The 27,424-nt window shown below is 43.5% G+C and overlaps 1 protein-coding gene and 1 non-coding gene across 3 annotated transcripts in view; both read left to right on the top strand.

Annotated features, from left to right (window-relative positions):
* Positions 1-27,424, top strand: part of Grin2a (glutamate ionotropic receptor NMDA type subunit 2A) — a 430,207-nt gene that overhangs the window by 325,398 nt on the left and 77,385 nt on the right. For both annotated transcript variants that reach the window (XM_038327930.1, XM_038327931.1), the window contains exons 4-8: positions 771-976; positions 11,227-11,395; positions 11,499-11,652; positions 16,672-16,797; positions 21,440-21,669. In XM_038327930.1, coding sequence (XP_038183858.1) covers positions 771-976; positions 11,227-11,395; positions 11,499-11,652; positions 16,672-16,797; positions 21,440-21,669 — 885 coding nt within the window. The remainder of the gene's footprint in view (positions 1-770; positions 977-11,226; positions 11,396-11,498; positions 11,653-16,671; positions 16,798-21,439; positions 21,670-27,424) is intronic.
* Positions 27,024-27,096, top strand: Trnak-cuu. Its single transcript has one exon. It is a non-coding gene; the product is annotated as a tRNA-Lys (tRNA).

The raw sequence follows: 27,424 nt of genomic DNA, 5'->3' as shown, positions 1-27,424 counted from the left end.
GCTAAGCAGTAATAGTCTCCGCTCTGTGGATTAGTAAAAGTTCACCTTCATTTGCAACTTAACTGGGACCACATGGGGTGAAATGATGCTTCTGATTTCATCACTGCTCCGCCCCTTAGATCGCCTTCTCGCTCAATATTCCTCTCATTTTTTGCTCATTCACCTCACATTACTCTCTTCTCCCTATTTCTCAGCATATTTTGGTACTTCCCACTTTCATTTTCCTTTCTCTACAATATCAGTAGAAACCCGAGGTCCGCCTTATGTTCCAGGCACTTGCATTTGCTGTGTGTGCACTATTTGATTCTACTGACAGCATAGGAAGCAGGTGGAGTTGCATCACAGGACAGATGAGGAAGCAGACGCTGTTCCTGTGATGAAGCGTTTGCACTGCTGAGAAGTGGGGAGATGCACATGCAAACCTGTACCTCTGTGACTGTCACAGCCCATGCTGTTTCCATGACACCCTTGCCCTGAACTCTGGCAGATCATTGGAGCTTTCTAGGAAGCCCCAGAAGTACATATGGTAGCCATCCCTTCCAGGTACCCATTTCATCAGCCTCTAGGGGGCTCTGAGATGTGGAGGAGCTACCTAATATTCGGGTCCTCACCATCTTTCTTAGTGCACAAGCAAAGTATCCATCAAGGCATGCAGCAGTTAGGCCCCTCAGGCTGTTAGATGTCCTCTCCCTGCCTCCTGCAGGAAGAACCTGCCTTTCTGAAGTCAGTGATGTATCAAAGGATAATGTGTCTTTGTGTTTCTGACCCAGGTGGGCAAATGGGAGAACCAGACCCTGAGCCTGAGACACGCTGTATGGCCGAGGTACAAGTCCTTTTCTGACTGTGAGCCAGACGACAATCACCTGAGCATTGTCACCCTGGAGGAAGCTCCCTTCGTCATTGTGGAAGACATTGACCCGCTGACGGAGACCTGTGTGAGGAACACGGTGCCGTGTCGGAAGTTTGTCAAGATCAAGTGAGTTGTGGGGATGCTCTTGGCTAAATGTGTTCAGTCCTAGCTAGGAGCTCTGCAACAGTATGCACAATCCAGTCATAATATCAAATATATCCCATCGTTATGATCATGTAGATTAGCAGACTTACATGCCTAGAGATGTGCCACGTATGCACTTATTGAATTCCAATGTTGATATGGAGTAGGTGGTTTTGTTCATGTGAAAGTGATACTAGCAGATTATAGGAATATTACAAAACTCTTCAGGGTTAGAGAGATGAATTAGTTGGTCAAGGGCTTGTCTTGTAAGCACAAAGACCTGAATTTGAGCCCCCAAACCAACATTAATATTAATAATAATAAAAAAAGCCAGTGAGGCACAGTGGCACACTAGGAAGGTAGAGACAAATGGATTCCTAGGACTCACTGGTCAGCCAGCCCAACCTACTTGTTGAATTTCAGGTTAGTGAGAGACCCTGTCTCAAAATAAGGTGTACAGTTTTTCTGGGGAACCACCCAGGTTTGTTCTCTGGCCTCCACATGTGTACACACCTACACAGACTACACACACACACACACACACACACACACACAAATATACACACATACCACTCACACAAATAAAAAAAAAAAAAAAACAAGGATTAAACCTGTTTAAGACCATGCAGTGAGGAAACAGGAAAGATGGGATTCAAATACGGGGCCAACAAATGGCATCACCACCACACCTGCCCTTCAGTCTCTTCTTCAACGACTCCCTCGTTTTTGTCCCTCCGGCATGTTCTTTCTGTCTCTTATATTTCGCAGATGGGTACTTTACTTTTTAGGTTTAAATTAAACCTGCCTGGGCTTGGGGGTGATGCTAGTCTTGCCATGACTTTTAGGTGGGTTCCGGGTGGGAATGGACTGCATTCGTGCTCTTTTCTCTTTTGTCACACTGAAGAGGAAGCGGATACAGTAAGTCTAGGGTTCTCCTTCATGTACAAACCCTTTGGGGACACAGATGCATTTATGGTCAAGACAAGGATCTTGCGGTCACGTGTTGAAAATGGTTAAAAACAACTCAGTCGGTGAAGGACTAGGGCAAATGAATGCTGTTAGGCCTTGTGAAGGGGACCCGTAGGGGATGTGACAGGAGAGTATGGTGGCCTATGTCAGAGTGTTATAGATCACAAGGTAAAGAATAGTGTTGCGGTCTGCGGGATTATGCAGTGAGATTTCAGCTGACAAATCAGAAGGTCCGCCCACCAGAAATATGCATTCTGGTGGAGACAAGCCCAGATGCAAGGCTCTGGGGACACTGCATTTGAATGGTGGCTGTTCCTGCTGGGACTCCCTTGTGAAGCCTGGCGCTCTGCTTCTGCAGTGGGACTCATCCCAGAGCTTCAGCAGTGTGTTAGTCCATTAGTGGGCACAGTTTCTCCCATGCACTGGTGTACTGGGTGACTTTTACCCCAGGTTAGACATCTGAAGGCCTGGAGGAAGAACATCCAAAGACCCCATGACGAGAAAGAGTATAGCAAGCTTGATAAACCAAAGGGAATCCACTGAAGGCTGGAGAGGAGGGAACTGGGATAATTGTGAAGAAAGAGTGTGGGAAAGAGGCTCAAGCATAGGTGATGGAGTCTGTGGGCTGAAAGTGATCAGATGAAGAAAGCAGTGTCTTCCACAAATCAAAAAGCTTAGCCTTAGCAGGGTACCTCTGACCATCACAGCCCTCTGACAGAAGCAGCCAATCAAGCAGGGCTCCTGGTGTTTCCCAACTCTAGGGGAGGAGTTAGAGTGTAAAGTCAGCCAGCTGACTGGGAACCTATGATGTATCTCAGCAGTAGAATGCTTCCCTAGTGTGCATGAGGCCCTGGGGCCAATCCCTAGAACTACATAACTGGGTATAGTGGTACAAGCCTTTAATTTTAGCACTCCAGAAAAGGAATATGGAGGTCAGAAGTTCAGGTTTATGCTTGAGTATATAATGAATTTGAGACCAGCCTGGGGTACATGAGTTTATGATATGAATTATATTATATTATATTATATATACTATAGTCAGTAGTTTTGGAGGCAAAACCAAGTAGATTAAAGTCCCAAGTCACATTTCTATAGAGAAACATGAACCCAAATAAATTAGTCTCTTTGAAAGAATTGACTTTTCTATTGACGATTAAACAGCCTAATATATTCAAGTTTGTAGTTTGGGTTGTAGCTTTCAACTTCCCCTTTTCCATGTGGAAATGAGAGGGACTTGTTATGCCTGTGTATCCAGACATAATTAAGGTGTTGGATTTAACTTAGAACAGTAGATATACCAGGATCCACTAATGCCAGCATTAACACAGATGAGAGCATCTGCTTTTACAGAAAAAAGGTTCTGTGCAGGGCTACAGAAAGATCCCAACCAGACAGGGGGAGCACATTTGTTTTCTTGGTGATTCTCTCATGAGGAAGATCTTTTGTGGCTCACATCTTGTCTCTGAAACAGTGGGTTCTCCAGTGAACTCATAGCTCTTCAGAATCTGAGAAATGGCTTTCCATCGGCTCTGCAAAGTGTTGACGGCATGGAGAGAAAACTGGAAAGATTATTTGCCTTGATCTGCGAGCATAAATGGTCATTCTACCAATAAACTCTTCACCTGTTAAATCATTGAAGCGAAGAGAGAATTCATTTAAATATATATTAATACTTAAAATTATTTTATATGAAATGAATGAGAAAATGAAATTTATGCCCTGGCAAGCTAAAGCATGCATGGGCAGCTTGTATTTGGCGGCTCTGTTGAACTTGTCCATGTTGGGTTTCATGGACTATGTTGATGAGGATGACTGACCAGGTCTCTTCCTCAAGAGAAATTATTTTATATATTACATATTAAAGTATTATATATCTCTCTCTGTGTATATAAATACACACACACACACACACACACACATATATATATGTATATATTATTAGAAGTCACTAGCTTGAAGCAAATGTTCTGGTCCTCTGTCTCTTAAGAACTTTTTGCCTCCTCTCCTGCAGTGTTCCTTAGGTGTAGGGGTTGTGTTGGTTGTGTTGGTTGTGTTGTTGGTTGTGTTATAGATGTAGCATTTGGGGGCTGGGAACCCAAGGTCAGTTGTTCTCTGTATCTTGACTAGTGTCTTTCTGTAATGGACTCTGTCTGCTACAAAAAGAAGCATCTTTGATGAAGGGGTGAAGCTTCCGCTTACCTGTGACTATACAGGAAAATGTTCAGAATATAGGTAGAATTAGCCTGGTTTAGGGAAGAGGAAGCACTAGGTTCTCCTCAGGGTTCCACAGCCTCACCAGTCATAGGTGGTTAGCTAGATTTATAGCGCCAATGATTCTTTTATACTAAAAATGCTCTACACACATTGTCACATAACCATCTGTCTTAGTCGTCAAGAATCAAAGACGTCTATTTTGTTTCACAGTGTTAGGAGTTTCAGTCCATTGTGGCAATGTGATGGTTAATACTGTCATTTGGCAGGATCCATTGTCACCTAGGAGATACCCTTCTGGGCATGTCTGTAAGGAAGCTTATACACTGGCTTAAGTGAGATGGGAAGGTCCATCCTAAATGTAGAAGGCATGAGGCCGTTCTCTGGCCTCATGTCCTGTACTGAATACCAAGGAGAAAACAAGCTGAGGGACAACACTCCACCCTTTGTCTCTCTGTCTCTGTGTGGCTGTCTGCTTCTGTCTCTCTCTCTCTGTCTCTCTTCCCTCTCTGTCTCTGTCTCTCTCTTTCGCCTTCTTGACTATAGATGCAGTTAACTAGCTGCCTCATATTCTCATGTCCATACCTTGCTGTCTATGATGATCTGTACCCTCAAACTGTAAACCCAGATGAGCTTCTCCTTTCCTTGTGTCTGTAGGTATTTTGTCACAGCAACTAGAAAGTTAACTAATACAGCGGAGAAGGCATGGTGGTGGGTGTGGCCTCATCCACGGTGTCAGAGACTGTCAGAGATGGCTCCATACAGCAGACCAAGAAGCAGAGAGTGAACAATAGTGAGACTGGACCATAAGCCTCAAGAGCCTCCCCCAGCAACCCACTTTACAGTGAGGCCTCACCTTCTGAAAGTTCCACAACCACCCCAAACAGCAGCCACCTGTTAGTGACTAAATCTTCTAACATATGTGCCTGTGAGAGACACTTCACACTCAAATTGCACACATGTCCCTAGCCATCCTGTAAAGTGATGGCCTCTCCTCGGGAGCCAGGGAAATCCTCTGATTCCCTGGTCTGTAATAGCAAGCCCAGGCTCTGCACACAGCGCTGATTTGCATTGCTTTCCTCCACTGGCCACCAGGAGAATTGCAAAGCCAGTGAGCCACACGTCTTATTGGCTTTCTTCCCTTTTATTTGTGTCTATGAATCATCTTTGCTTTGTGTGGTGGAGGAGAGCTGAAGAAGCCTGAGTATCACTTTTAGGTTTTTCTGTGGTTAAGCTACACCCGTCACTCACAAGGCTAGGGTAGAGCCATCAGACCCTTGTAGTCATCAGGTGCTTTCAGCATAATGAATTTAATTACCAACCTTGCTTGTCTCTTTCATGTTGTGTCTTTAGGACCTAGTTGCTTACACAGAGGAGGCCTATGGGGTGAACATTCACTGCGGCCATCTAAATCTAGAAATAAACCTTGTGGTCAAGGGATGTCACTAGCTCAAAAGCTGGCTGAGACTTTCAGCAAGGCCAGAAGATACCCGTGATCCTGACTCTAAAATATGGAACCTCTGTAACTTTTGTCCAACACATCCCAAAAATGTTAGCCAGACAGAGGAAGAGGTATCTGTGTGGTATAGTTGCCATGAGGAAGAATGAGAATCTAATCAGGGCACACATGTCAAAGCTACATATACAGAAAGGAAAATGGTAACTGGACCTGCGATTGATTGAGTGTACCTAGGCTGTGTTTCTGTTGTTTCTCAGCCCACCATAAACCCTCTGTTCTGAGTATTTGGTAGGGGAGAAGCAGGTAGTCACTCCTATCATTTTGTAGCATTGATCCCAGCAGTCATTGTATGTGAATGTATGCAGATGTGACTTCCAAGATGAAGGTGGAAGGTCAGGGAAGTACACTAATGTTGGAGGCTAAGCTAGGGAAGTCACCATGACACATCTCACCAAAGGAAGTCATATCGTCGAGTAGAAGGTTGGGATAGGATCAGGTGTAAAGGTTAAAACACCAAGTCAAACAAGGACACACATGAACTTGAAATAAGGAAAAAAGATGGAGCTTGCAACCCACTGCCATTACCAGTTACACTGCCAAACATGTCCACATCCCTGCATGCAGACACGGATAGACATCTATGAGGCCTGATGGATGTTTGTATGTGTATATCTATACACATATTGGCATGTGTATCTAATTAGATGCAGAATTCACACTCACTAGAAAATGTGGGGGAATATTTCAAAAGCATGGGAAAGAAAAAATATCCCTCTTGTCAAATAAACTACCCTTCCTATTTCATTGCTCTTCTGGATGGCATTTTGAGAGGTTTGATTTTGCGTAGTTATGCTTTTGTTTGTATTTCTTGGTACCCTACTTTTTCATAAGGCATGGAAGCCTTTTCCTATTTTGATCTTGAATTTCCATAAGTACTATTTTGATGCTTAGTTAACAATTCACTGTGAAAATGTATGAAAAGTGGAGATTTCCGATAGAGCAGGTATTTCACGACTCTGGGACTCACCTGTAGGACTGAGCTAATAGGACACCCATTGGTAAAGGTAGAATTGAGTGTAGTGTCAAAATACCTTGATTTTCTGGTAAGGATAGCTGGGACCAATTTCCTGCTTGTTTTCAAAGACCACGGTGCTTCCTTTGGTTGTGAAAGATTTGTATGGATGTTTCTAGAACCTGACCTGTCAAATGAGTCAAGCCAGGTGACTGTAAAGAAGAGTGAGCAAAGCCGTGGAGGTTACAAGGTTACCTTCAATATGGCAATACCATAAGATTTTTTTTGCCTATGTATATGTATGTGGTGTGTGTGTGGTTGTGTGTTCAACTGTGTGGTACACATATATCTATGTATATGTGTATGTATACTGTTTGAGGCCTGAAGCTGACATCAGAGGTCCTTCTTAATTGCTCTCTACTTTGTTTACTGAGGCAAGGTCTCTTATTGAACCCAGAATTTACCAGTTATTCCTAGCCTATATATCCAGTTTACAATCTGGCTTTTGTGTGGGTTCCAGGATCTGAACTTTGGTCCTTATATTTGTGCAGGAAGTGTTTATACATCTCCCCATACCCTGCTGTGTCTTCCAGGACTTTTTCCGGCTCTAAGGTGTTGTCTTTCAGAGACATTGTCTTTGCATTTCATGGCATGCATTTGCACAGAAAGACTGGCATAATAAAACCTCACTGCACTGGCAGCTCTGCCAAGAGATAAAATCCACAGCTCCATGTAGTGGGAAGCGGCGGCGGGGCTGTGTTCCTGCCGCCCAGTTCCCAGCAACCGGCTAGCTTTCCGCCACCCGGCCGCCTGCTAGCTTTACACCCGAAATAATTACACGGAAACTGTATTCTTTTAAAACACTGCCTGGCCCATAATTTCAGCCTCTTATTAGTTAATTCTCACATCTTCCTTTAACCCATATTTAGTAATTTGGGTAGCACCACGAGTTGTGGCTTACCAGGAGAGATCTTAACCTGCGTCCATCTCGGAGAGGAGCAGCATGGAGACTCACCACGCGACTGCCTGAAGCGTCTCCCCCTAACTCTACTTCCTTGTTCCCACAATTCTGTTCTGTCTACTCCACCTACCTAATTTTCTGTTCTTAAAGGGCCAAGGCAGTTTTCTTTATTAATTAACCAATGAAAGAAAGATAGACAGATAACTCTCCTCCATCATTTCCCCTTTTTCTGTTTAAACAAAAAAGAAAGGCTTCAACTTTAACATAGCAAAATTACATATAACAAAACAGTTATCAAGCAAGTATTACAGTTACAATATTTAAATCTATTTTATCTTTTATCATAACTAAGGAAAGCTATAACTATCTATTTATTCTTCAACTCCATCAAAGACTCCAGAAGGATACAATGCTACCTAAGTAAATAAGAAATAAGTAACTTATAAAACTCTAGAAATGACAGAGACAACTCGCTGCCTGGACAGTCACCCAAAGTTCCTCTGTACCGTTGGGGCATCCATCTTCAGCCTTCAGGCCCATAGTGTCCAGCAGACTTTTTCATGAAGCAGGAAATTCCAAAGACAGTTCAGTCACTTTCTGCTGTGTCCTGCAGAACGTCTCGCAGACTCTTTCATGAATCAGGAACCCCGAAAGACCATCTCACCTTTAGGCAAGTTCAGCAGTCCTCTTTCTGTGGGTTCCTTGTGTCCAGTTTATGCAACAGTCCAGGCAAGAGCATTTTCTTGCCCAAATGGCTAACAAACTCCATAAGTAGCCTCTTCAATGCCCATCTTCCTCTCGAAGTAGATTGGTGCTGCCAGGAGCAGACGTGTCTCATTGTCATGAAAAACCCTAAGTTATTAAAACATTAAATGCCATATTCTGCAGTCTTTGAAAGATATGAAGAATGTCTATCTAACTGAAATATATCTCTACATATCTAGAAAATCTAATAACATGACTACAAGCTTAACTATTATCAATGATTATCCATTAACAACCTATATTTCCTAATTATACATTACAGTTTTTAAAATGAACTACAATCACAATAGCTTAATCAAGATCAGAAATACATATACATATAACAAAATTGACCTTAAAATCTATACCAATGCAAATTCATATCTATATCATCTCCCCCTTTAAATGTAAAAGAACATTTATAAGCAATATTTGGGAAAATGGGCGCAGTTTTTTCTCTCCAAACTGCTTCCTGCTGAATGGGGGCGCTGTTATTTAGGTCTTTTATGGTGTAACCTGTGTGCTAGGTTCATCCCAGTTGGCAGTTGAGTGAAGTAATTTTTTGAAGATGTTCACAGCAACCTTTCAGGAGGGCGTGGTCTATCATACCATATTGGGATAGAAGCAATCCACAGAGTCTCGTCCTCTGTGAAAACAAAAGAAGAAACTCTTTTCCAAAGCATCATGTTCTTAGATCCAAATCCTGAAGTCATACCATTAAAATGTCCATTCTGGTCTAGACTGGCAGCCCATATAATGAAATGTCTCTCTGTATTTAGCTCCTTTACAGTCAAAAATTTCAAAGAAAACACAATAAAATACATAATCCAGACTCTCTGTGAATTTTCCATTTTTATGTGGCTTATTTTTACTCTATCACTTACTTTATTCTGTCTCTTTAAAGACTTTACCCCTATTTTAAGGCATTAACTTTATTTTCTATATTTTCTTCTCTCTCTCTCAAGCCTACATACATTCATCCAACACTGTGACTCATTTAAAAGTCTTTTATGTCTGAATCTGTCCTATTGTGAATCTGTAATTTTTTTACTGTCGAGAAACTTGTTTGATTTGAGCCTTTACATTGCTAAGCGCTTAAGACTCTAAGCTGTGACATTCCTAGGTCAAAAAACAGGTACTGTGAGCTTGCCACGCCCAGTCCAACATAGCTGAGCCGCTTGTGACTCTGAATCGGTTGCAGCTCTGAGCTGCAGAGCTGCGGGCTGCTCTGGATGTTGGCTCCACCTCTCTCCAATTTCAAAATGGAGGATGTACCATTTTCTACTAGCTCTGGGGCCGCCAGGTAGGAGCCGCACTCAGCACTTTAACTCTGAGACTGAGCGTGCAGCACAAAAACTCTTTTAATCCAAGTTACAGCCAAATCAGATGCGCAGAGCACTGCGCAGACTGAAAACACCTCTCTCTCTATGGCGGCGGCAGGAATCCGCAAACGCTGTCCCGCTCGCCTAAGCCTGATTCCGCCATCTGCCCAGGTGCAGGCAGGGAGCAGTGAGCCATTGGCATGGTCTCAGAGAACTTTCTTTCCGATACCAAGCGGGCAAGGTTTTTAAGTGGATTTAGTGACCACGTTGGAGCGCCAGATGATGCGGCGAAGATTGGAAATAACCAAAAATAGTCCTTTTATAATTATTCAAGTTTAATAAAAAGGGAGATAAGGGAACTTACAGAACCAAGGGTCCAGCGGAGTGAGCGCGGGGCAAACGAACGGGGCGCCTTCCGGCTCCCCAATCCTATTTAAGGGGCATGGCTACCCCGCTGGAGCAGCCACGCCCCTGAACGCAGGGATTGGGCCAGCTGCCCCAACAGCTCCAGAACAGGAGAAAGTTCAGGGGCCCTGACACTAAGATGCTTACTTAGGAGTCCCCACTTCTCCCGTAAAGATCCAGAAAACCCTACTGTCCTAAAGCCTTTCAAGTTCTCTGCTCCATTTTCCAATAAGTTATTTTTTCTAAAATCAGTTTAGAACAGATGGCAATACTCTGGTCTAAAGAGGTTTTACATGTTCAAAACTCTTCAAAAGGAAGTGTTGGTAACTCTCCTCTGATAATGGGTGTGAGCTATACCAAATTCAGAGAAATGTCATGGAGGTGAAGCCCACGTTTATCAACACTTATCAGAGTACTTAGTCAATCAGCACCACTCAATAAATGTCAGCTGTTATAATTCAGCAGTTTGGGGCCTCCAGATGTTGCTCATCTTATAGAGGACTTGCCTGGTATACAGTGGCTCATACTTTTGGCAAGCAAGAGGTGGAGATGTGAGAATCAGAAGCTAGAAATCATCCTCATCTCCATAAAGAGTCTGAGGCCAGCCTGGGCTACATGGAACCCTGTATCACAAAACAAGAAGTTCAGGAGGTAGCTTAGTGGATAAGAGTGCAGGACGTGAATGCCCACAGATCTGAGTCTGAATGCTCAGCACTCATGTCAAAAGCTGGGTGGGCATGGTTGCATGTTCCTGTAACACCAGCATTGGACAGGGGATAGGAAGAAACATACCCTGAGAGATTGTGGGCCAGCCAGTTTAGCCAAAATAGCAAGTACCTTAGATTCAGTGAGAGACCCTGTCTCAAGAAAGTGAAGTAGAGAGGGATAGAAGGCCTCTGACCACTGCATACATGTCCACTAACACACACACACACACACACACACACACACACACACACAGGCACGCACGCACGCATGCACACACGCACAAATGAAGACTAAAGAAGATTTTCAACTTTTGCTTTTAGAACTCACTTCCCCTTTATGAGCTTCCAAAAATATCATCTCATCCAAAAATACAAATGAATATGTAGCCAAGAGCACAACCTTTCAAGAGTAACTCTCTGTGATCCTGGGTTGTCTTGGCAGCAACTCAACCAACGAAGGGATGAATGTGAAGAAGTGTTGCAAGGGGTTCTGCATCGACATCCTGAAGAAGCTGTCCAGGACTGTGAAGTTCACCTATGACCTCTACCTGGTGACCAATGGGAAGCACGGGAAAAAGGTTAACAATGTGTGGAATGGAATGATAGGTGAAGTAAGTCATCTTTGCTACCTCCAGGTTCTCATCCCAATAGAGGGCTTGGGGGCCGGTGCTGCTGGGAAGAGACGGTGAAGGCGATGCTCTTTCTTCTGTCCAGGTGGTCTACCAACGAGCAGTCATGGCCGTGGGCTCACTCACCATCAACGAGGAACGTTCTGAAGTGGTGGACTTCTCGGTACCCTTCGTGGAGACAGGAATCAGTGTCATGGTCTCCAGGAGCAATGGCACTGTCTCCCCTTCTGCTTTCCTTGGTATGTGAGTTTCATAGTAATAACTGCTTCCCTGAAAACAAAACAAAACAAAACAAAAAGACTGTATCCTTTATCCTGGGCTGGGGAATTACCTCAGTCGGTAAAAAGCTTGCTGTATAAGCATGAGGACCCGATTTGTTCCCCAGGCCTCAGCTGGAACATTCCAGAGAATGTTACATTTGAGTTCTTTCAACTAATGCCCACCCTATCCCCTCAGCTCATACTTTTCATTTATCTTTAACTTGGGCATTTCTGCTTATAAATACCATCACATATTTATATACTGGTCTTGATTATGTAGGATGAAAATTAATATATTGCTAAAACCATGAAAACATTAAAAAAAATTAGCCTGTTGGCCTGCAGTTAATTTAAATAAGCTATAGACCTTTATTTACCCTCCACACATGCACACTTTCCAGTCCACTAATCACTCATTCACTGGAAGTAACGGGACTGCCCAATGATTTATTCTAGAGCTATAATAAACATAAATAATCTAAGGATTACACACTGACAGAGGAGTAATGCGCTCTTAGAGTGTGGCTATCTTTGCCATATAATTTGTAAAATAGGAAATGCTTTCAACTTTCCTTTCAACAATTTCATGAATGTGTTTACATGAAAGGTAATCAAGGTGGAGTTGCCCTTCCTATTGTCACTCCCCATGAACACGGGACTGTATGTCCCGCTGGGAGTCATAGCAACTTCGTGGCACACAGCCAAGCACAATTAATTTCTTCTTTAAAGTGACTGTGTGGTTATTATAAATTATTTTTTAGAAGTTATCTTGTAAACATCATGAAGTTTAGATTATTAACTTTTCCTTGTATTCACATATAAATGACTTTGTCCATATTTGGGAAGGTGAAGACAGATGTTTGTCTTAGGAGAAAAGCTCAAAACGTGAAGGAAAATGGTTTTATTAAGGTCATCTAAATTTCTTATACTTTTCCAGAGACAGAAAAACATCATTAGAGAAAATCACAAGGGCTGGAGAAATGGCTCAGTGGCTAAGAGCACTTAACTGCTCTTGCGGAAGATGTGAGTTCATTTCCCAGCACCCACATGGCAGCCTGCAATGGCCTGTATTTCCAGTTACAGAGAAGCTGATGCCCTCTTCTGACCTCCGTGGGCACTGCATACATTGGTGCACATAGACACACACCCAGGCACAAACACACCCACACTGAATAAATAGATATGGAGATAAATCAATAAGTGCTTGAATTACAGACTCAAACTGACTTGTGGGTGCCAACTGCAAGCCTATAGTTTTTCCCTCTTTCTCTTCATTTATGCCACATCAGCAGCCAGGAGGACTTCCACACCACTTTGCCTTGAGCAGTGTTCACTAACAGGATTTTTGGAGACTGCCTTTTCAAAGCAGCATAGGGAATGGCCATTTTCATGTCTGATAATCCAGTTAAGCTGTTGAAATCCTTGCCACTCACTGCATTTAAGTTATCTACTTGTTATTTCAATTTTTACAACCTGTGTTAGTCTAATAACAAGTTGGAGAAAGACATATCTTGCTACGTTCTCCCCTTTGTCCCTTTGTTTGATACAGATTCTGAGATCCATGTCTTGAGGGAGCCTCATTACACCAGAAAAATGCGACTGACCCCTCCTGCCAGTAATGCAGGGTCTTGGTCCATGTGAGACAGGCATCCGCTTAGCTTCTTCGGCTTCTTTTCTCTGCCCTGCCCACCAGACTGTTTAGCATAATGCAGCTGCCCTGGGGGTTAAGAAAAGATTGGGAGAGGACTGAATCCATGCAGTAACGTAGAAAGAAATGAGTCTTTTTCACAAAATGCTCCATGTCCCTGAACCAGAGAGAACTTTTTTCCAGCACAGTAAGAGATGAAGAATATCAAGTGGCTTGTCTTACAAAAATGGGTCACTGATGTTGAATCTGGCCTCAACCTAATTTGGGTAGATTTTTTTTAAATCTTACCTGTGTCTGTAGAGTATCTCCATAGGAAGTCAACTCTTTTGCCCAATTTAACACTTCTTCTTCATACTGTCTCTTTAAAAATAAAATGAGTTGTGTGGGGAAGAACTGCTTTCAAAGCTGTTTTTATGCAGTAGGCTTCACACTTCTCCTGGTCTCCAGATTACATTCCTCTCTAACTGGCTGTGCACCCCTTATTTACAGACATCATGTGCAGGTTTTGAAAGTCATAATCAGCCGAGCTAAGCTCCATTTTTCCATTCATGGGCTCAGCCATGCAGAGAGCCTAAACGCTCAAAATCTGATTGTGCCGGTCTTCGTTATTTCCTATTCTCTCTCCTCCATAAACTCCATTAACTCACTCGGGAAATGTCGGTCAGGTAATGCTGCTGAGCTTTTGTGTAAAACCCTAAGCAGCAGCTCCTCAAGGACAGCGATGGCATCTCTTGTAATACTGCTATCCAGTTAATTCTAAGAGCTTGCTGAGCAGGTTAGATTCTTTGATCCACAGAAATGCTAAGTTGGAGTCTCCCACACTGATGTTCCTTCATAGCTAAACGTTGAATCTGTTTGAAACCACTGAAGGATATAACTTGAAGCAATTTAAGATATTTCTGGGTCACGCCTCAGATGCTATGGGCTGGTTCACTTATATTCTTTTTCATAGTGCTTTCCTCTCTCTCTCTCTCTCTCTCTCTCTCTCTCTCTCTCTCTCTCTCTCTCTCTCTCTGTGTGTGTGGTCTGCTAACAGCAGGTTACAAACACATACTTCATCTATAAAACCAGAATACTGGGTCAATATGATGGCTCAGTGGGTGAAGGTATTCACCACCAAGCCTAACCACTGAGTTTGGTCCCAGGGACCCACAGGATGGAAAGAAAGAATTGATTTCTCCAAGTTGTCTGATAGCTTCCACAATTGTTTTATAGCAAGCGTGTGTGCATGCATGAGGGCGTGCGTGCACACACACGCGCGCACACACACACACATCATACAAAATGAATAAAAACTCAATAAAATTTAAAATCCGACTCTTGAAGCAGAGCCTTTGCTTTCTGAGGCATGATTACAAGCTGAGAGACTAATGATGTCACCTTCAAGTGAGGAAACATTTGGATCAGTGACTGGGATCACTTTTCTGGCTAGTATGTTAGTGACTAGAATGTATTCTGCCAAACAAAATCTGCTGCGGATTTAAAAGTCCTGACACACGAACAGAAAGCTGTAGTGATTTCACCATACTTTTAATGATGTTATCAGGTCCTACAGAGAAATGGGAGCTAATTAGTAAGTGTGATTTTATTAACTTAAGATGCTTTTTCAGCACTGGGGACAGAACATCACTCATCATTTCTGGCTTTAATTGTGGAATCTGCCGTCCCATCCGCCATGTGGTGTATGAAGACAGCAATTAAGAGGCAGTGCTAAAGGCTTTCCCCAGGAAAGCTCATGTGCTCATCATGTATGCCGGCAAGACACGCCTTGCCATTAGTACACCCTACTTGCAGAATTATTTTAATATCTTCATTCTTGATGATTAAATACTTTTTTGATTTCCTAATTATCCATCTACTTATCTTCCTTTTGGATGCACCTCATTACCAGGTTGCAGTGATTCCAGGAACATAATGGTATTTATTATTCTAGCTGAAATCAGCTAAGATAAATTTCAGCTGCCACCTCGATTCCTTACGCTCATTTTTGTGTTAAGCAAGGAAGTTCTACTGTCACCTGCTGCCCTTTAACATAGTCACACTGTTGAAATAGAAACCAATTCATTTGCTCCAGGTACAGAATGATCCAACAGCATTAAGGTTTAGACATATCACTTCCTTGCTGTACATTATGATCACCTCCCTGGAACCTGCCTGTGTTGGGGACCCACAGACTCTATTCCTGACTTACATGAAGATCACCTCCCTGGAACCTACCTGTGTTGGGGACCCACAGACTCTATTCCTGACTAATTAACAACTTCATAAAACTTGTAGAAACAGTAAAGCATTTGCCACCCAACGGCTTTGTCACTCTTACTACGCTTTACTCAAGTGTTTTCTTCTGGGAAAATACTTTCAGTGCATCTGTGTCTGGGGTGATATCCTCCATACGATGCAATCAGTTGGAGGTGTGTCCACTAAGATTCTTTTTTTTTGCTTAATTTTCTAACCCATCTATATCATACATGATAACACAGCTTTAATCAGCTAATGTTCATATTCTCAATCAGGTTAAGTGGACGTGCTCATTTATATACAGGATCTCTGACCTTTCTAGAATGTTTTAAGACTTAGAACTTTGTGCCTCCCACACTTCTGAGATACCTGCCTACTGCCCAGGTTATGTATAGTGAACTATTAAGATGTCTTATAAGGGAAGCAACTGTTTACCAATCTAAGCCCTTATCATCTCTTCTCTCAATGATGTCTTATTGACTTATTCCATGAAAATAATAGCTCCAAATGACTTTTGAAGCCCACCACCCACCTCAGTAAGGCTTGTAGGCCACAGAGATCTTATCCATCTGCAGCAGAGGGTAGCAAATTGTGACCTTCTAGTATTCTTGCCAATGCTATGAATTTATAATCCTTTATGACAGGTTATAATTATCCATCTACTTCTGAAGTTTCCCACAGATCCTCACCACTAGTATATAAAAATTCAAATGAAAATAAAAATTTAGACCACACTTTGTGACTCCATATACTACTAATCTGGGTCTGGCTTGTTTCTCCTCAGCTCTGGTGTTCTGGATGGTTCTATGATCACGTGGGGGCCCTGTGGCCTATTTGTTTGCGGTCTAACATATTCTTTCTCTTCTTCTTATTCTTTTTCCTTATATTACCCTTGACCTGGTTTGTATGTCACATTCTCTTCTCTATTTTTATCATCTCATATGCAGTCTTATGAAGTTTCTCAAGTCATTAGAAAGAATGGTTTCACATATGAATGAAAATGACCTGCTTCTTTGGAATGATTAGATTTGATGGGTGGGTGAGTGGGCTTCCAGCTGGAGGTGGGGAAGAACTGACTGATATGCATTTGTCCCTTATTTCTTTCCCAATAGAACCCTTCAGCGCCTCTGTCTGGGTGATGATGTTTGTGATGCTGCTCATTGTATCTGCCATTGCTGTCTTTGTTTTTGAATACTTCAGTCCTGTTGGATACAATAGAAACTTAGCCAAAGGGAAAGGTAAGGAAGTCTTCATATACCTGATGCAAAGTGAATGCTATTTCAGAGCTAGGAGGGTGGCTCAGAACGTAAAGTGCACACATACTGTACAAGCATGAAGACCTAAGTTCATATCCCAGCACGCATGCAAAGACCGGATGCTATGGTGAGCACCCATAACCCAGCACTGGAGGTAATGGAGCAGAAACAGGCAAATTCCGGGGCCTTGCTCGCCAGACATTCTAGTCAGTTGGTGAGCTCTAGGTTCAATGAGACCCTGTCTCAAAAATAAGGTGTAAAGCTATAAAGGGAAGATGCCCAACTTTGAGCTCAGGTTTCCGCATGTGCATGCATGTGAGCTCTCACAACTGAATGCACCCTCATGCACATAAATGCACAACATGCACACTCACACATGCACGCACGCACATACAGAGACAGAGTTTTAGTTGTAGATCACTTTCCCCACATTGCTGCACTGCTGTGGCAAATATTCATAGGAACAGAGTTGGCACATTGATGTGACATGTATGATCTGTTTATTTGAACTGAAAATAGGATTTGAGCATGAAATATTTTAATCTTATAATTTGAAGTCAAGAATGGTTAGGTAAAAAACATTGATATTCAATTTGTTGAGAAAACAGAGTTGAAGGATTTTGGCAATTTATTTTTAAAATGTAGATCAAAAGAAATATTTAAATCACAACAAATCTCAATTTCAATCTATGCAAATAAAATGACCTGATAGATTCTGCTTTAAGAACATTCTTCAAACTAGTGAGTCTTATTTGCATTGTTTGACAATAAATGTAACTATAAAGTGGTGTATTTCCCCAGAGTTAAATTTTCCCCTTGATAGTGTCTTATCATATTGTACTGTACTTGATAAAAAAAAAAGAATTGGTAGATGAAAAGTGGAATTTAAAGATAATCTTTGTAAACTCACTAAGAGGCTTGTAAACACATCACATCATTTTGAGTAGATTTCCCTTAAGGCACGGCACCTCCATAAGTGGATGTTATTAGAAAGATGTTGGCATAGAATCCCTTTCCCCCAAAGTGACCTTATATTGCAGAGAACAGGAGACCTTGGGACCAGGAATAGAGCTCAGGCCTACAGTACTTCCCCAGCATGTGAAACACTCCCAAGTTTAGTATTCCCGCCACAAAAAGAAAAAGAAAAAAAAGAACTTGATGTCTCAAATGTCCCTCCAGAACAGAATGTCTTTCAATTCAACACATACATGTGTAACTTGAAGATTTAAACAGTCGAGAGGTCATGGGAATTTATTAGGGACACTGTTTCTTTAAAGCATTCTCCTTCTTAGCTACTGAAGAACACTGAATACTTTACTAGCCATCTCCCCAGCACCAAAGGGCCTTGCATAGATAAATGGTGTGTTTAAGGAAGGGCTGAAGCAGGAAGGAGCTTTCAACACAGTGGGGGTGAGCTGACTCCCCCATGATCACACGAAGGAGGGGAAACAGGGCTTCCACAAGCAGAGTTTGCAGTGGAGGGCTCACACTTTCTACGCGTGGGCATTTCCTGAGTATATTCTGTGTGCCAAGCCCCATATGGGTGCAGGAGACAAGGTGAATCAGATGGTGGCTTCCTGACTCTCTTGGGTTTTAGGACTTAAGTGGGGAGACAAGAGGTAATGACATTAATCAGCCATTAATTAGTTAATTAGGCATTAATTAGGCATCTCAAATAGTAAAGTGCAAGACGAGTCACTGGTGAGGTGGGGGCACTGCTTTAGCTAGGGCGCTCAGACAGGAAGGGATTCAGAACCAGTGATGCACAACGGAGAACTAAAGGAAGAGCCTGGCTATGAGAAAAACAGAAAGAGCCTTCAATTAACAGCAGCTGCAGCCGCCAACAGCAAAGTGTGGAGCCGGAACCAGGCCTGACAAGTCAAAAGAAATAGAAAATGAAAGCAAGCCTCGTAGCGCAACCCTGTCATTGCAGCTACCATAGTGGCTGGAGTGGAGGTTCCAAAGGCCATCCTGGTTACAAAGCACCTTCTAGACTAGTCTGGGAAAATTGCAACAGACCTTTCAGAAGGTCTGGTGTGTGCAGTGCCCTGGGTTCCACTCCTGCAATAGAAACACAAACACAAATGAAAAAGATGGAAGACCTGAAGTTACGAGAGAGATGTGATGGGGGGGGGGGTTCTCCAGGGCAGTTTGAGGTGAGAGGAAGTAATGATGTGATCACAATACATTGTATACATCTATGAAATTTCAGAGATAATAAAGCAAAACAATTAGGGTAGTTGGGACTAGAATAAAGGCTATGATGGTGGAGACAGGGGGATATACTGGTGATACATTGTGGAGAATAAAAATGATTCGAAGAACATTTTCTTCAGTGGGTCATCCCTTGGCCAAAGTATGCACTGGAAGCTTATCCTAAGAAAACTATCTAAAGAATACTGAACGATCCAGCGTACACGCTCGCCTTTTCCGTGCTTGCTCCTCATTAGTGCCCTGCTCCTGTCCACGTGACAGCTCAGGAAACGAGGGCTCCTTGTTTCTCTGTGACATGTTACATTTCACTACACTTTATGGGTTAAGTCACATGGTGCAGTAACATTATTTACGGATCAGGAATCCCCCAAAGTGTTCCCAGGATCCCCCTTTCAGCCTCCTGTGTGTGACTCCTAAATGGCTGTCACTGCTGGTCAGCCCTTCTGTAATTAAGTAGCTGATGAAGTTAGTAGATTGATTCAAGTGTTCATGACCTCTTGGAAATAAGTCCAGAAAATCATAAAATTAGGCAAAGTGAGTCAGGGGAGATTGAGATAGAGAATTATAGGGTTAGCCACATTCTCCTTAGTGCACGGTGGGCACTGTGGCTGTGGGGAGCAAGTCCAGTGTCCAGTGGGGAAAGATTCTTCTCTTAGGTCCCTGCCCAGAGCTTCTTCCCTCCCATCCAGCAGAACCCTCTTCTGCTGCTTTATTTATTGCCCACTCTGCTAGCATTGCCAGCTGAGGTCTTGGTAGATCATTTTGTCACATCTTCATTTACTTAAATGACATAAAAATTAACCTTCTTCTTAAAGAAGACGTTTTTCTCTCTCAGGGCGAGGGCATGAATTGATTTTTTTTCCTGGTACAGTGTGAAGCCTGGAGAACCTTCACTAGAGTGGTTTACTATCCTCACATGCCCCCTCCCAATAAATTCCCACATATTGTTCTGCCTCCTGTCACAAAGAACACTTAAGAAACCGAAAAAGAACACACTGCAGAGAGGATTCAGACGACAAAGGACAGTGATGTGACGTCAGCCCAGTCTCTGTGACCCGCAGTGAAACGGCCCCTTCTGTGAAACCCTGGGAGAATTGGGCTCTAGTGTCTGATCTTGAGCGCCTCCATCTGGAAGGAGTCTGATTCTTATATTGTGCACCCTTTACTTGTGAATCTGAACAGGAGCAACTACCAGGGACAGCTGTGTTTGAACCCCAGCATGCTCTTGCCAGATTGAATGCCTCTTAGGGATAGCAGTGAAAGACTCTAAATGCATTTGTAAGCCCCCTCAATCCTAAGACATTTTTTCTAAAACCTTACACTCATTCTCTCTTGGAAATGGACAGTCGCCCCCACACACATGCAGGACTGCTCATCCTCCTGTGTCCTTGTGAATAATCTTCAAACACAACTCCATTCTGGGAATTGAGGCAAATACAACCCAAAGATGTTGACTCAATTCATGATGTATTGATTTAGTCACTAGAACAAGGTCAGCAAGACCACAGAGATGCTCCCTTATCTCACCTGATCACGCAGCTATTCTCCTGCCCTGGAATAGACCAATCACTGCTAGTAACCTTTTGAATAAGCCAATCCAATAAGTTGGAAAACAACCTTCGGGTTCTCCCCTTGTATCTGTGGCTTTTTGCTTTAAAAGATGGACTGTAACAGCTATCGGGGGTCCTTCATATTCCGAACCTGAAGGGCCCTGTCATGACAGAATAAAAATGCTCTTGCTTTTGCATCAATTGTGCCTGTGTGAGTGGTGTCTGGAGCGACTCCTCCCTGATGTTCGGACTTGTAGTCCAACAGCAGCTTGCCCTTGCCAGGTTGAATGACCCTAGGGATAGCCAGCAGTGAAGCAATCCCCACCCCCACCCCATACATGCTTCTGCAGGCTTCCTTTACATTTACTTTACATATTTTAACTATTTGAGAATTTCATAAATGCATTTAACGTGTTTTGATCAAACCTATCCCCTATTCTCTCTTTCAAGTTCTCCTTTACACTTTTTAAGGAGTTTGGTTTTCCCCAAATGGAAACCAAATCCAAATTTAAAAACATGTCCTAACACCACTTTTCACGGAAAACCCATTTTGCATAACTATTTTCTTTTTAAGAAATGTGGTAAAATCCAGTTAGATGGAAATGTGAGGAAAATGCTAATTATCCTAAAGCCAAAAAGAAGTTGACTACAGCAAGGTTCTGGGGACAATGGGAAATCATAACAGTGCCAGGCTTCTGTCTTCCACCCCTCCAGTGCTACTGGTGAGTGCCACTGTACACACTCGCACACACACACACACACACACACACACATGCATGCACGTGTGCACACACTCACACACACAAACACAAACACGCACTCTGTGAGAATGCTGTAACTATTCTTTCTGTCACCTGCAGCTCCCCACGGGCCTTCTTTTACTATTGGAAAAGCTATATGGCTCCTCTGGGGCCTGGTCTTCAACAACTCTGTACCAGTCCAGAATCCTAAAGGCACAACCAGCAAGATCATGGTGTCGGTGTGGGCCTTCTTTGCTGTCATTTTTCTGGCCAGTTACACAGCCAACTTGGCTGCCTTCATGATCCAGGAGGAGTTTGTGGACCAAGTGACAGGCCTCAGTGACAAGAAGGTAAGGGACCCCCTTTCCTTGCTGGCTGAGGTTTCATGCTAACTACTGTTCTCAAGAGGTATGATTTGGGATTTAGGGATCAACTGTCTATTCTATAACCCCAAAGCAGGAGATTTCTTCCATAAATTAGAATTGATGAAATAAATCAGACACACCATCTTAAATGCCACTGCCTGGTGTGTAATGGATTCTGGATCCCAGCTTCTCTGTGTGGTCACTTCTCACATTTATAAGATCTCAAGGATGCTTACACTGTGGCTCTGCAGCTCCAAATCACCCTGCAGCATTGGCTGAAACTCAGTCTCCATGGGAATTTGACTCTGAGGAGGGTGTGCTGCCCCGACAGGAAGAAACAAACACTGGGAGAAGAGCTGTTGGTACCTCTCGCGCTCTGTGAACTCCAACGCATCTTACCTATATGACATACCTCGAATTCCCATAAAAGACATTTTAAAAACTCATCCCTAAGCTCCATCCAGAAACAATTATTTTGTCTGTTCTCTACTATACAATCAAGTCAGCCTAGCTGGAGGCACAGAATAAGCACAGGGGTCTCCCGCACTGCCTCTTCTTAGATGCTCTTCAACAATCCTGTCCCAGTAAGCTGGGCTCTGTAGCACCCTCCCTTCCTATCCTGTCTCCCCATCCTCTCCCAATCCTCTCTTCTTGTCCTCTCTCCCCATCCTATCTCTCTGTCCTTCTTCCCTGTCCTCTCTCCCCGTCCTGCACTGGATCCCAGAAAGGGCTGTGTGGTTTGACTGAATTTTCGGAACCTCACATGGAGGATGACGAGAGGTAAAGTGGGTTCATTCTCCTATTGAAATTTTAGCTCAGGAAACAAATCCTGACTTGCTAAACTCAGCAGTGCTGAGCCTGCAGCGCAGCGGAGCTCTGCTGTCTCGTGTGTGAGGATAATTTGTCTCTTTATAAAACCTCCCTGTCGCATCTTGTTGACATAAGTCTGCATCTACCCTTTTGGCATTCATCATCAAACTGCTGAGTAGAAAAATCAGTCTGTGAAAAGCCTTCAGAGCTCATCCATACACTCTTGGAGAAAGGGGCACACGCTGTCCTAGAAACAAAGACAGCGAGAGGTCAAAGATGGAGTCACCTTCACAGATGTGACTTAGGAATGTCAGGCCTCTCTCAGAGGGCTGGAAAACTCCCACACAGCTGGAATAGATGCCCTTCCATTCCAACCTCCTCCCCTATATTCCCTCCATCTTGGTCACCAAAGTTCCCTTCCCTGTTCCCACACACTCCAAGTTCATTCCCACCAGAGCGCCTTTGGGCTTCCTGGTCCCGTGTGTGGACCGTTTTACCCTGATTTTCTCGTGGCTGCTCTTTGAATTTCAGGTTGGAGAGAAAATATCAAGTCCTCAGAGAGCTCTTTCCTGGCTACTGGTGTGAACTTGGCAGACTGAACCAGAGCTCTGGAGAAACCTGAGATTTTAGTAGGAAGAAATAAACAAGTAAACATGAGGGGAAAGGGAAGTGATCGGCAGTGAAGGACCTTAATGGGTTAAGTTGATTAACTAAAGTGTCTCAGGAAAGAGAAGCTCAGAGCTGGTCAGTTTGTCTGTCTTTTTTTCTTTGATTTTTTTCAGTAGTTGGGGAACTGGGGCCACTGCATTCTCTCGAGTACTCTGTCACTGAGCTCCTGCCCCAGCACCCTTTAGACTTTCTGCTTTGAGACAGGGACTCACTACAGGCTGACTGTGAACTCATTCTGGTCTAGACAGGCTTTGAACCTGTAATCCTTTTGCTTTGGTTTCTTGAGTAGTTGGAATTAGATGCCTGTGCATCCAGGCTCCAGTAGAAAAGTCCTTCGTATGGAATTCCTAGCACTTAGGGGTGTTTGCTATCAGTGTTGATCAAACACACAAATGCATTATGCTATGTTAGACATGTGTACAACTCAATTGAGTCCTATGGGCCCTCTCCAGACCTGTATCCTTGACACCTTTGCATGCTCTTTGCAAGGTTCTTCAGCAATGACAGAACTGAGGTCATCTGTCACTAATGTCACAGTACAAAGCCCAGGTGCTCTCCCACTCTTCAGATGGACAAATGGAGGCATGAAGACTCTTCAGAGTTATGCGCAAAATCAACAAGGACAGACTTGCCTCTGCTAGACCATCAGCAGACCCTTGGCCAGCTCCCTGTCCCCCTTAACAGCCCTTCTCCCTGTTTGGCTTCCACCGGAATCTGTCATTACTAAGTCATTTTCATCTAACATTTTGGCTCAGGGTTTAGATTGGAGACCCCATCTAAAGCAAGGGGCATCCACAGGCCACTGATGTATTGCATCTAGAGGCAGAAGTAGATCTCCATTTCCTTTGGGCCAGGACTAGCCACACCATGTACCCCCACTGCCTGCTGGTTCTTCTCTGGAATCTAGGATTCACCCTTTTGGAGAAGGTCAAAGATGCTGGAACTGTGCATGTGCCTTTGTCTTAATAAGCTTTCTGTTGCCATGGCAAAACACTGACCAAAAGCCACATAGCCATTACCAAGGAAAGCCAGGACAGGAGCTGAATGCAGAAACCTGGGGGGAAGAATTGAAGCAGAGGCCGTGGAGGATGCAGCTTAGTGGTTGCTTCTAGGTTTGTGTTCAGTTACCACCTATGCAGGGTGAGCTGGCCCCTCCTACACTGATTAGCAATTAAGAAAAGGCCCTTCAGACATTCCCACAGACAAATCTGATGGAAGAAATTCCTCAACTGAGTCCACTCTTCCTAGGCGTGTCTAGTTTATGTCAAGCTGTTGAAAACTGTGACAGCTTTATGCCCCTTGATGTCTCCAGGCACAAAGTGCTGTTCAGTGACCCCATTACATGATAGGGTCAACGATGCAGCTCCTAGAGGAGGCATCTGAGAGACACAGTGTGGAACTCTGCTCTGAGTGGGAGGCTTTTCCATGAAATCAGTTGATAAACTATTTTGCTTTCTGTCATGCTCCTGTGGGAACATGTAGAGGTCAGAGGTCAATGCCAATTGTTTTACCCAGTCACTCTCCACATAATGCTTTGGAAACAAGACCTCTTACTAAACCAGGAGCTCACTTTTGGGGGTAGACTGGCTGACCAGAAAGCCCCTGGGACTCCCTTGTTTCTACTTTCCTTTCCGTCCCCCAGTCCTAGGGTTATAGGTGTGTGTTGCCATGCTCAATGTATTTATGGAAACTTGGGATCCAAATTCACATCCTCAGGTTTGTGCAGCAGACACCTTACCCACCAAGCTGTTTCCCCAGCTCCTTGCTGCTATTTTCAAAGACAGAGAAAGAAATCCCTTGCATTGTAATTTAGAGTTTAAATAATATGACTACTTGTGAACAAACTAATTTAAAGCACCAGTCATGTGACTGACCTTCTCTGGTTTGGAAGTACCCAGTAGCAGATGCTATATCCCCATGGGACTCAGCTCAGCTCCCAGGCTCAGCGCATTGAACACAAACTGATAGCACTTTTAATTAAATGTGTGATGCAATTCAATAAACAGAAAGTTTCTGAGTAAAGAATCTAAATGCTCCTGGAAAATTAAGGGCAGTTACATTAGGGAAGTTTGCAAAAATGGAAATCTGTACTGACTCAGTTTAATACTGTCCACATAGGTTGTTTTTGCTTTGCTGTGTTTTGATCATGAATACCTGTGTGACTGCTCAGGTTTGAGAGTCTTTTAAACTGGCGCTTGGTGTGAAAGAAACACGTTTGAGGCTCATTGTGTGTGCAGATGAACTTGGGCTCACAACAAGCAGGCGAATCTGGGAAAGATGCTTCCAGAGACTATAAAGGAAAGTTGGAATCTTAGTGAGGGCCCTTTCCAAAAGTCCTTCTCTGAGAGGAGAGGAAGAGGGCCTTGCTTGTGGTCAAACCCGACCATGGCCTCTGATGTTCAAGGCTACTCATATCTCAGTATCCTCAGGCTTTCATTTCTGAACAAAAATATGCTAATTCTGTTCTGGCAAGTAGATGTGAGGTTTAGGCATAATCTCCTTACCATGTGTAGGATACCATGTGGTATTTCCTCCTTTCCACTTCCTCTTTGCACTGCCTCCTCCTTCCTGTTCTTCCTCTTCCTACTTCTTTTCATTGCCATTATTACTGCCTTCTTCAAACTTTTCCACTTCCGGAGCCTGGGAAGTTATTGCACTGAGTTGGGTTCCTGCAACTACCCATGCAGGGTTCAGAGGCTTCCCAGGTAGAAAAGCGCTGTGTGTTCCTTCTCAGAGTCATGGTGTAGTGTGGGAGGGGGCGGGGGAGGTGTGTCACAGTCTAAACAGGGAGGTCTCTCAACCAATCTCTTCTTTGCTGAAAGCCAAGTTTGTTTGATCCCCCATCCAGAAACATGGTATGTGCTACAGAAGTAGCTCAGCCACTAAAGGGCTTGCGTTGAAGTACACTAGGACCTGAATTTAATCCTTAGAACCTGTGTCACAAAGACCAGGTGTGGTGGCACATGCTTGCTATCCCGGTGCTGGGGAGGGGACATGTTGTATGAGGCCTCTTGTTTGTTCCCAGCTGCTCAGCCCTGAAATAATCACACAGAAACTATATTATTTGCAATACTGTTTGGCCAATAGCTTAAGAATATTTCTAGCTTGCTCTTATATCTTAAACTAACCCATCTCCATTAATCTGTGTATTGCCACATGGTTGTGGCTTTCCAGGTAAAGGTCCATCTGGCATCTCTCTAGCAGGGCGACATGGCTTCTCTTTGACTCTGCCTTCTTTCTCCCAGAATTCAGTTTAGTTTTCCTGCCTAGCTTTATTTCTGTAAGCCACTGGCCAAAACAGATTTATTCATTAGCCAATAAAAGCAACACATATACAAACGGACTCCCCACACCATTTCCCCTTTTCATTTAAATAAAAAGGAAGGTTTTAACTTTAACATAGTAAAATTACATATAACAAAACAATTATCAAGCAAGAATTTCAGTTACAATATTTGTATCTACTTTATCATTTATCATAACTAAGGAAAACTATAATTATAGCTATTTAGTCTTCAATTCCATTAAAGACCTCAGAAGGATATAATATTACCTAAGTAAACAGGAAGTGCATTGTAAGCAACTTTCAAAACTCTAGAATTGACAGAGACATCTCGCTACCTGGACAGTCACTCAAAGATCTTCTGTACTGTTGGGGCATCCATCTCTGGTTGGCCCTTGGGTCTCATTGGCCTGCCTGAAGATTTCCTGGCTAGTGGAAATTCTGTCTCTGAAGAGTTGGATGGACCCTGAGGAACCACACTGGAGCTTGCTCTCTGACCTCAACATGTACTACACTCACAAACTGGTGCACCTGTGTAGTGAAAGTTGCAGGCTGCATTCCTGCCCGGCTCCCAGCCACCCAGCTAGCTCAGTCGGTAGAGCATGAGACTCTTAATCTCAGGATCGTGGGTTCGAGCCCCGCGTTGGGCACCAGATGAAGGCGTATGTCAGAAAAAATCCCACACCAGTTTGGAATTATGATTAATAGAATGGTTATTTATTTAAAAGAGAAAAACTTACAGATCACCATCCCAGCCAACAGCCCTCTGCACAATCAGGAAGGGAGCCTAGTTGCCGGAAGCAGAGCTGGAAGCCAGAGCGAGTGGAGGGAAGTGGCCGCGTTTTTTTTTTAAAGAGAGAGACCACACCCCAATAGGCCGGTATTTCAGCGGCTATTGGCTGAAGGAGCAGAAGGGGCTCCTGCAACACACCTGAACACACATGGCTCACCTTCTGAGGACCATGCTAGGACTAGAGA

This window comes from Arvicola amphibius, chromosome 4 (genome assembly GCF_903992535.2).
Source record: "Arvicola amphibius chromosome 4, mArvAmp1.2, whole genome shotgun sequence".
Lineage (NCBI taxonomy): Eukaryota > Metazoa > Chordata > Mammalia > Rodentia > Cricetidae > Arvicola > Arvicola amphibius.
Note: the sequence above shows the minus strand (reverse complement) of the source record. Positions and strands in the feature narration are given on the sequence as shown.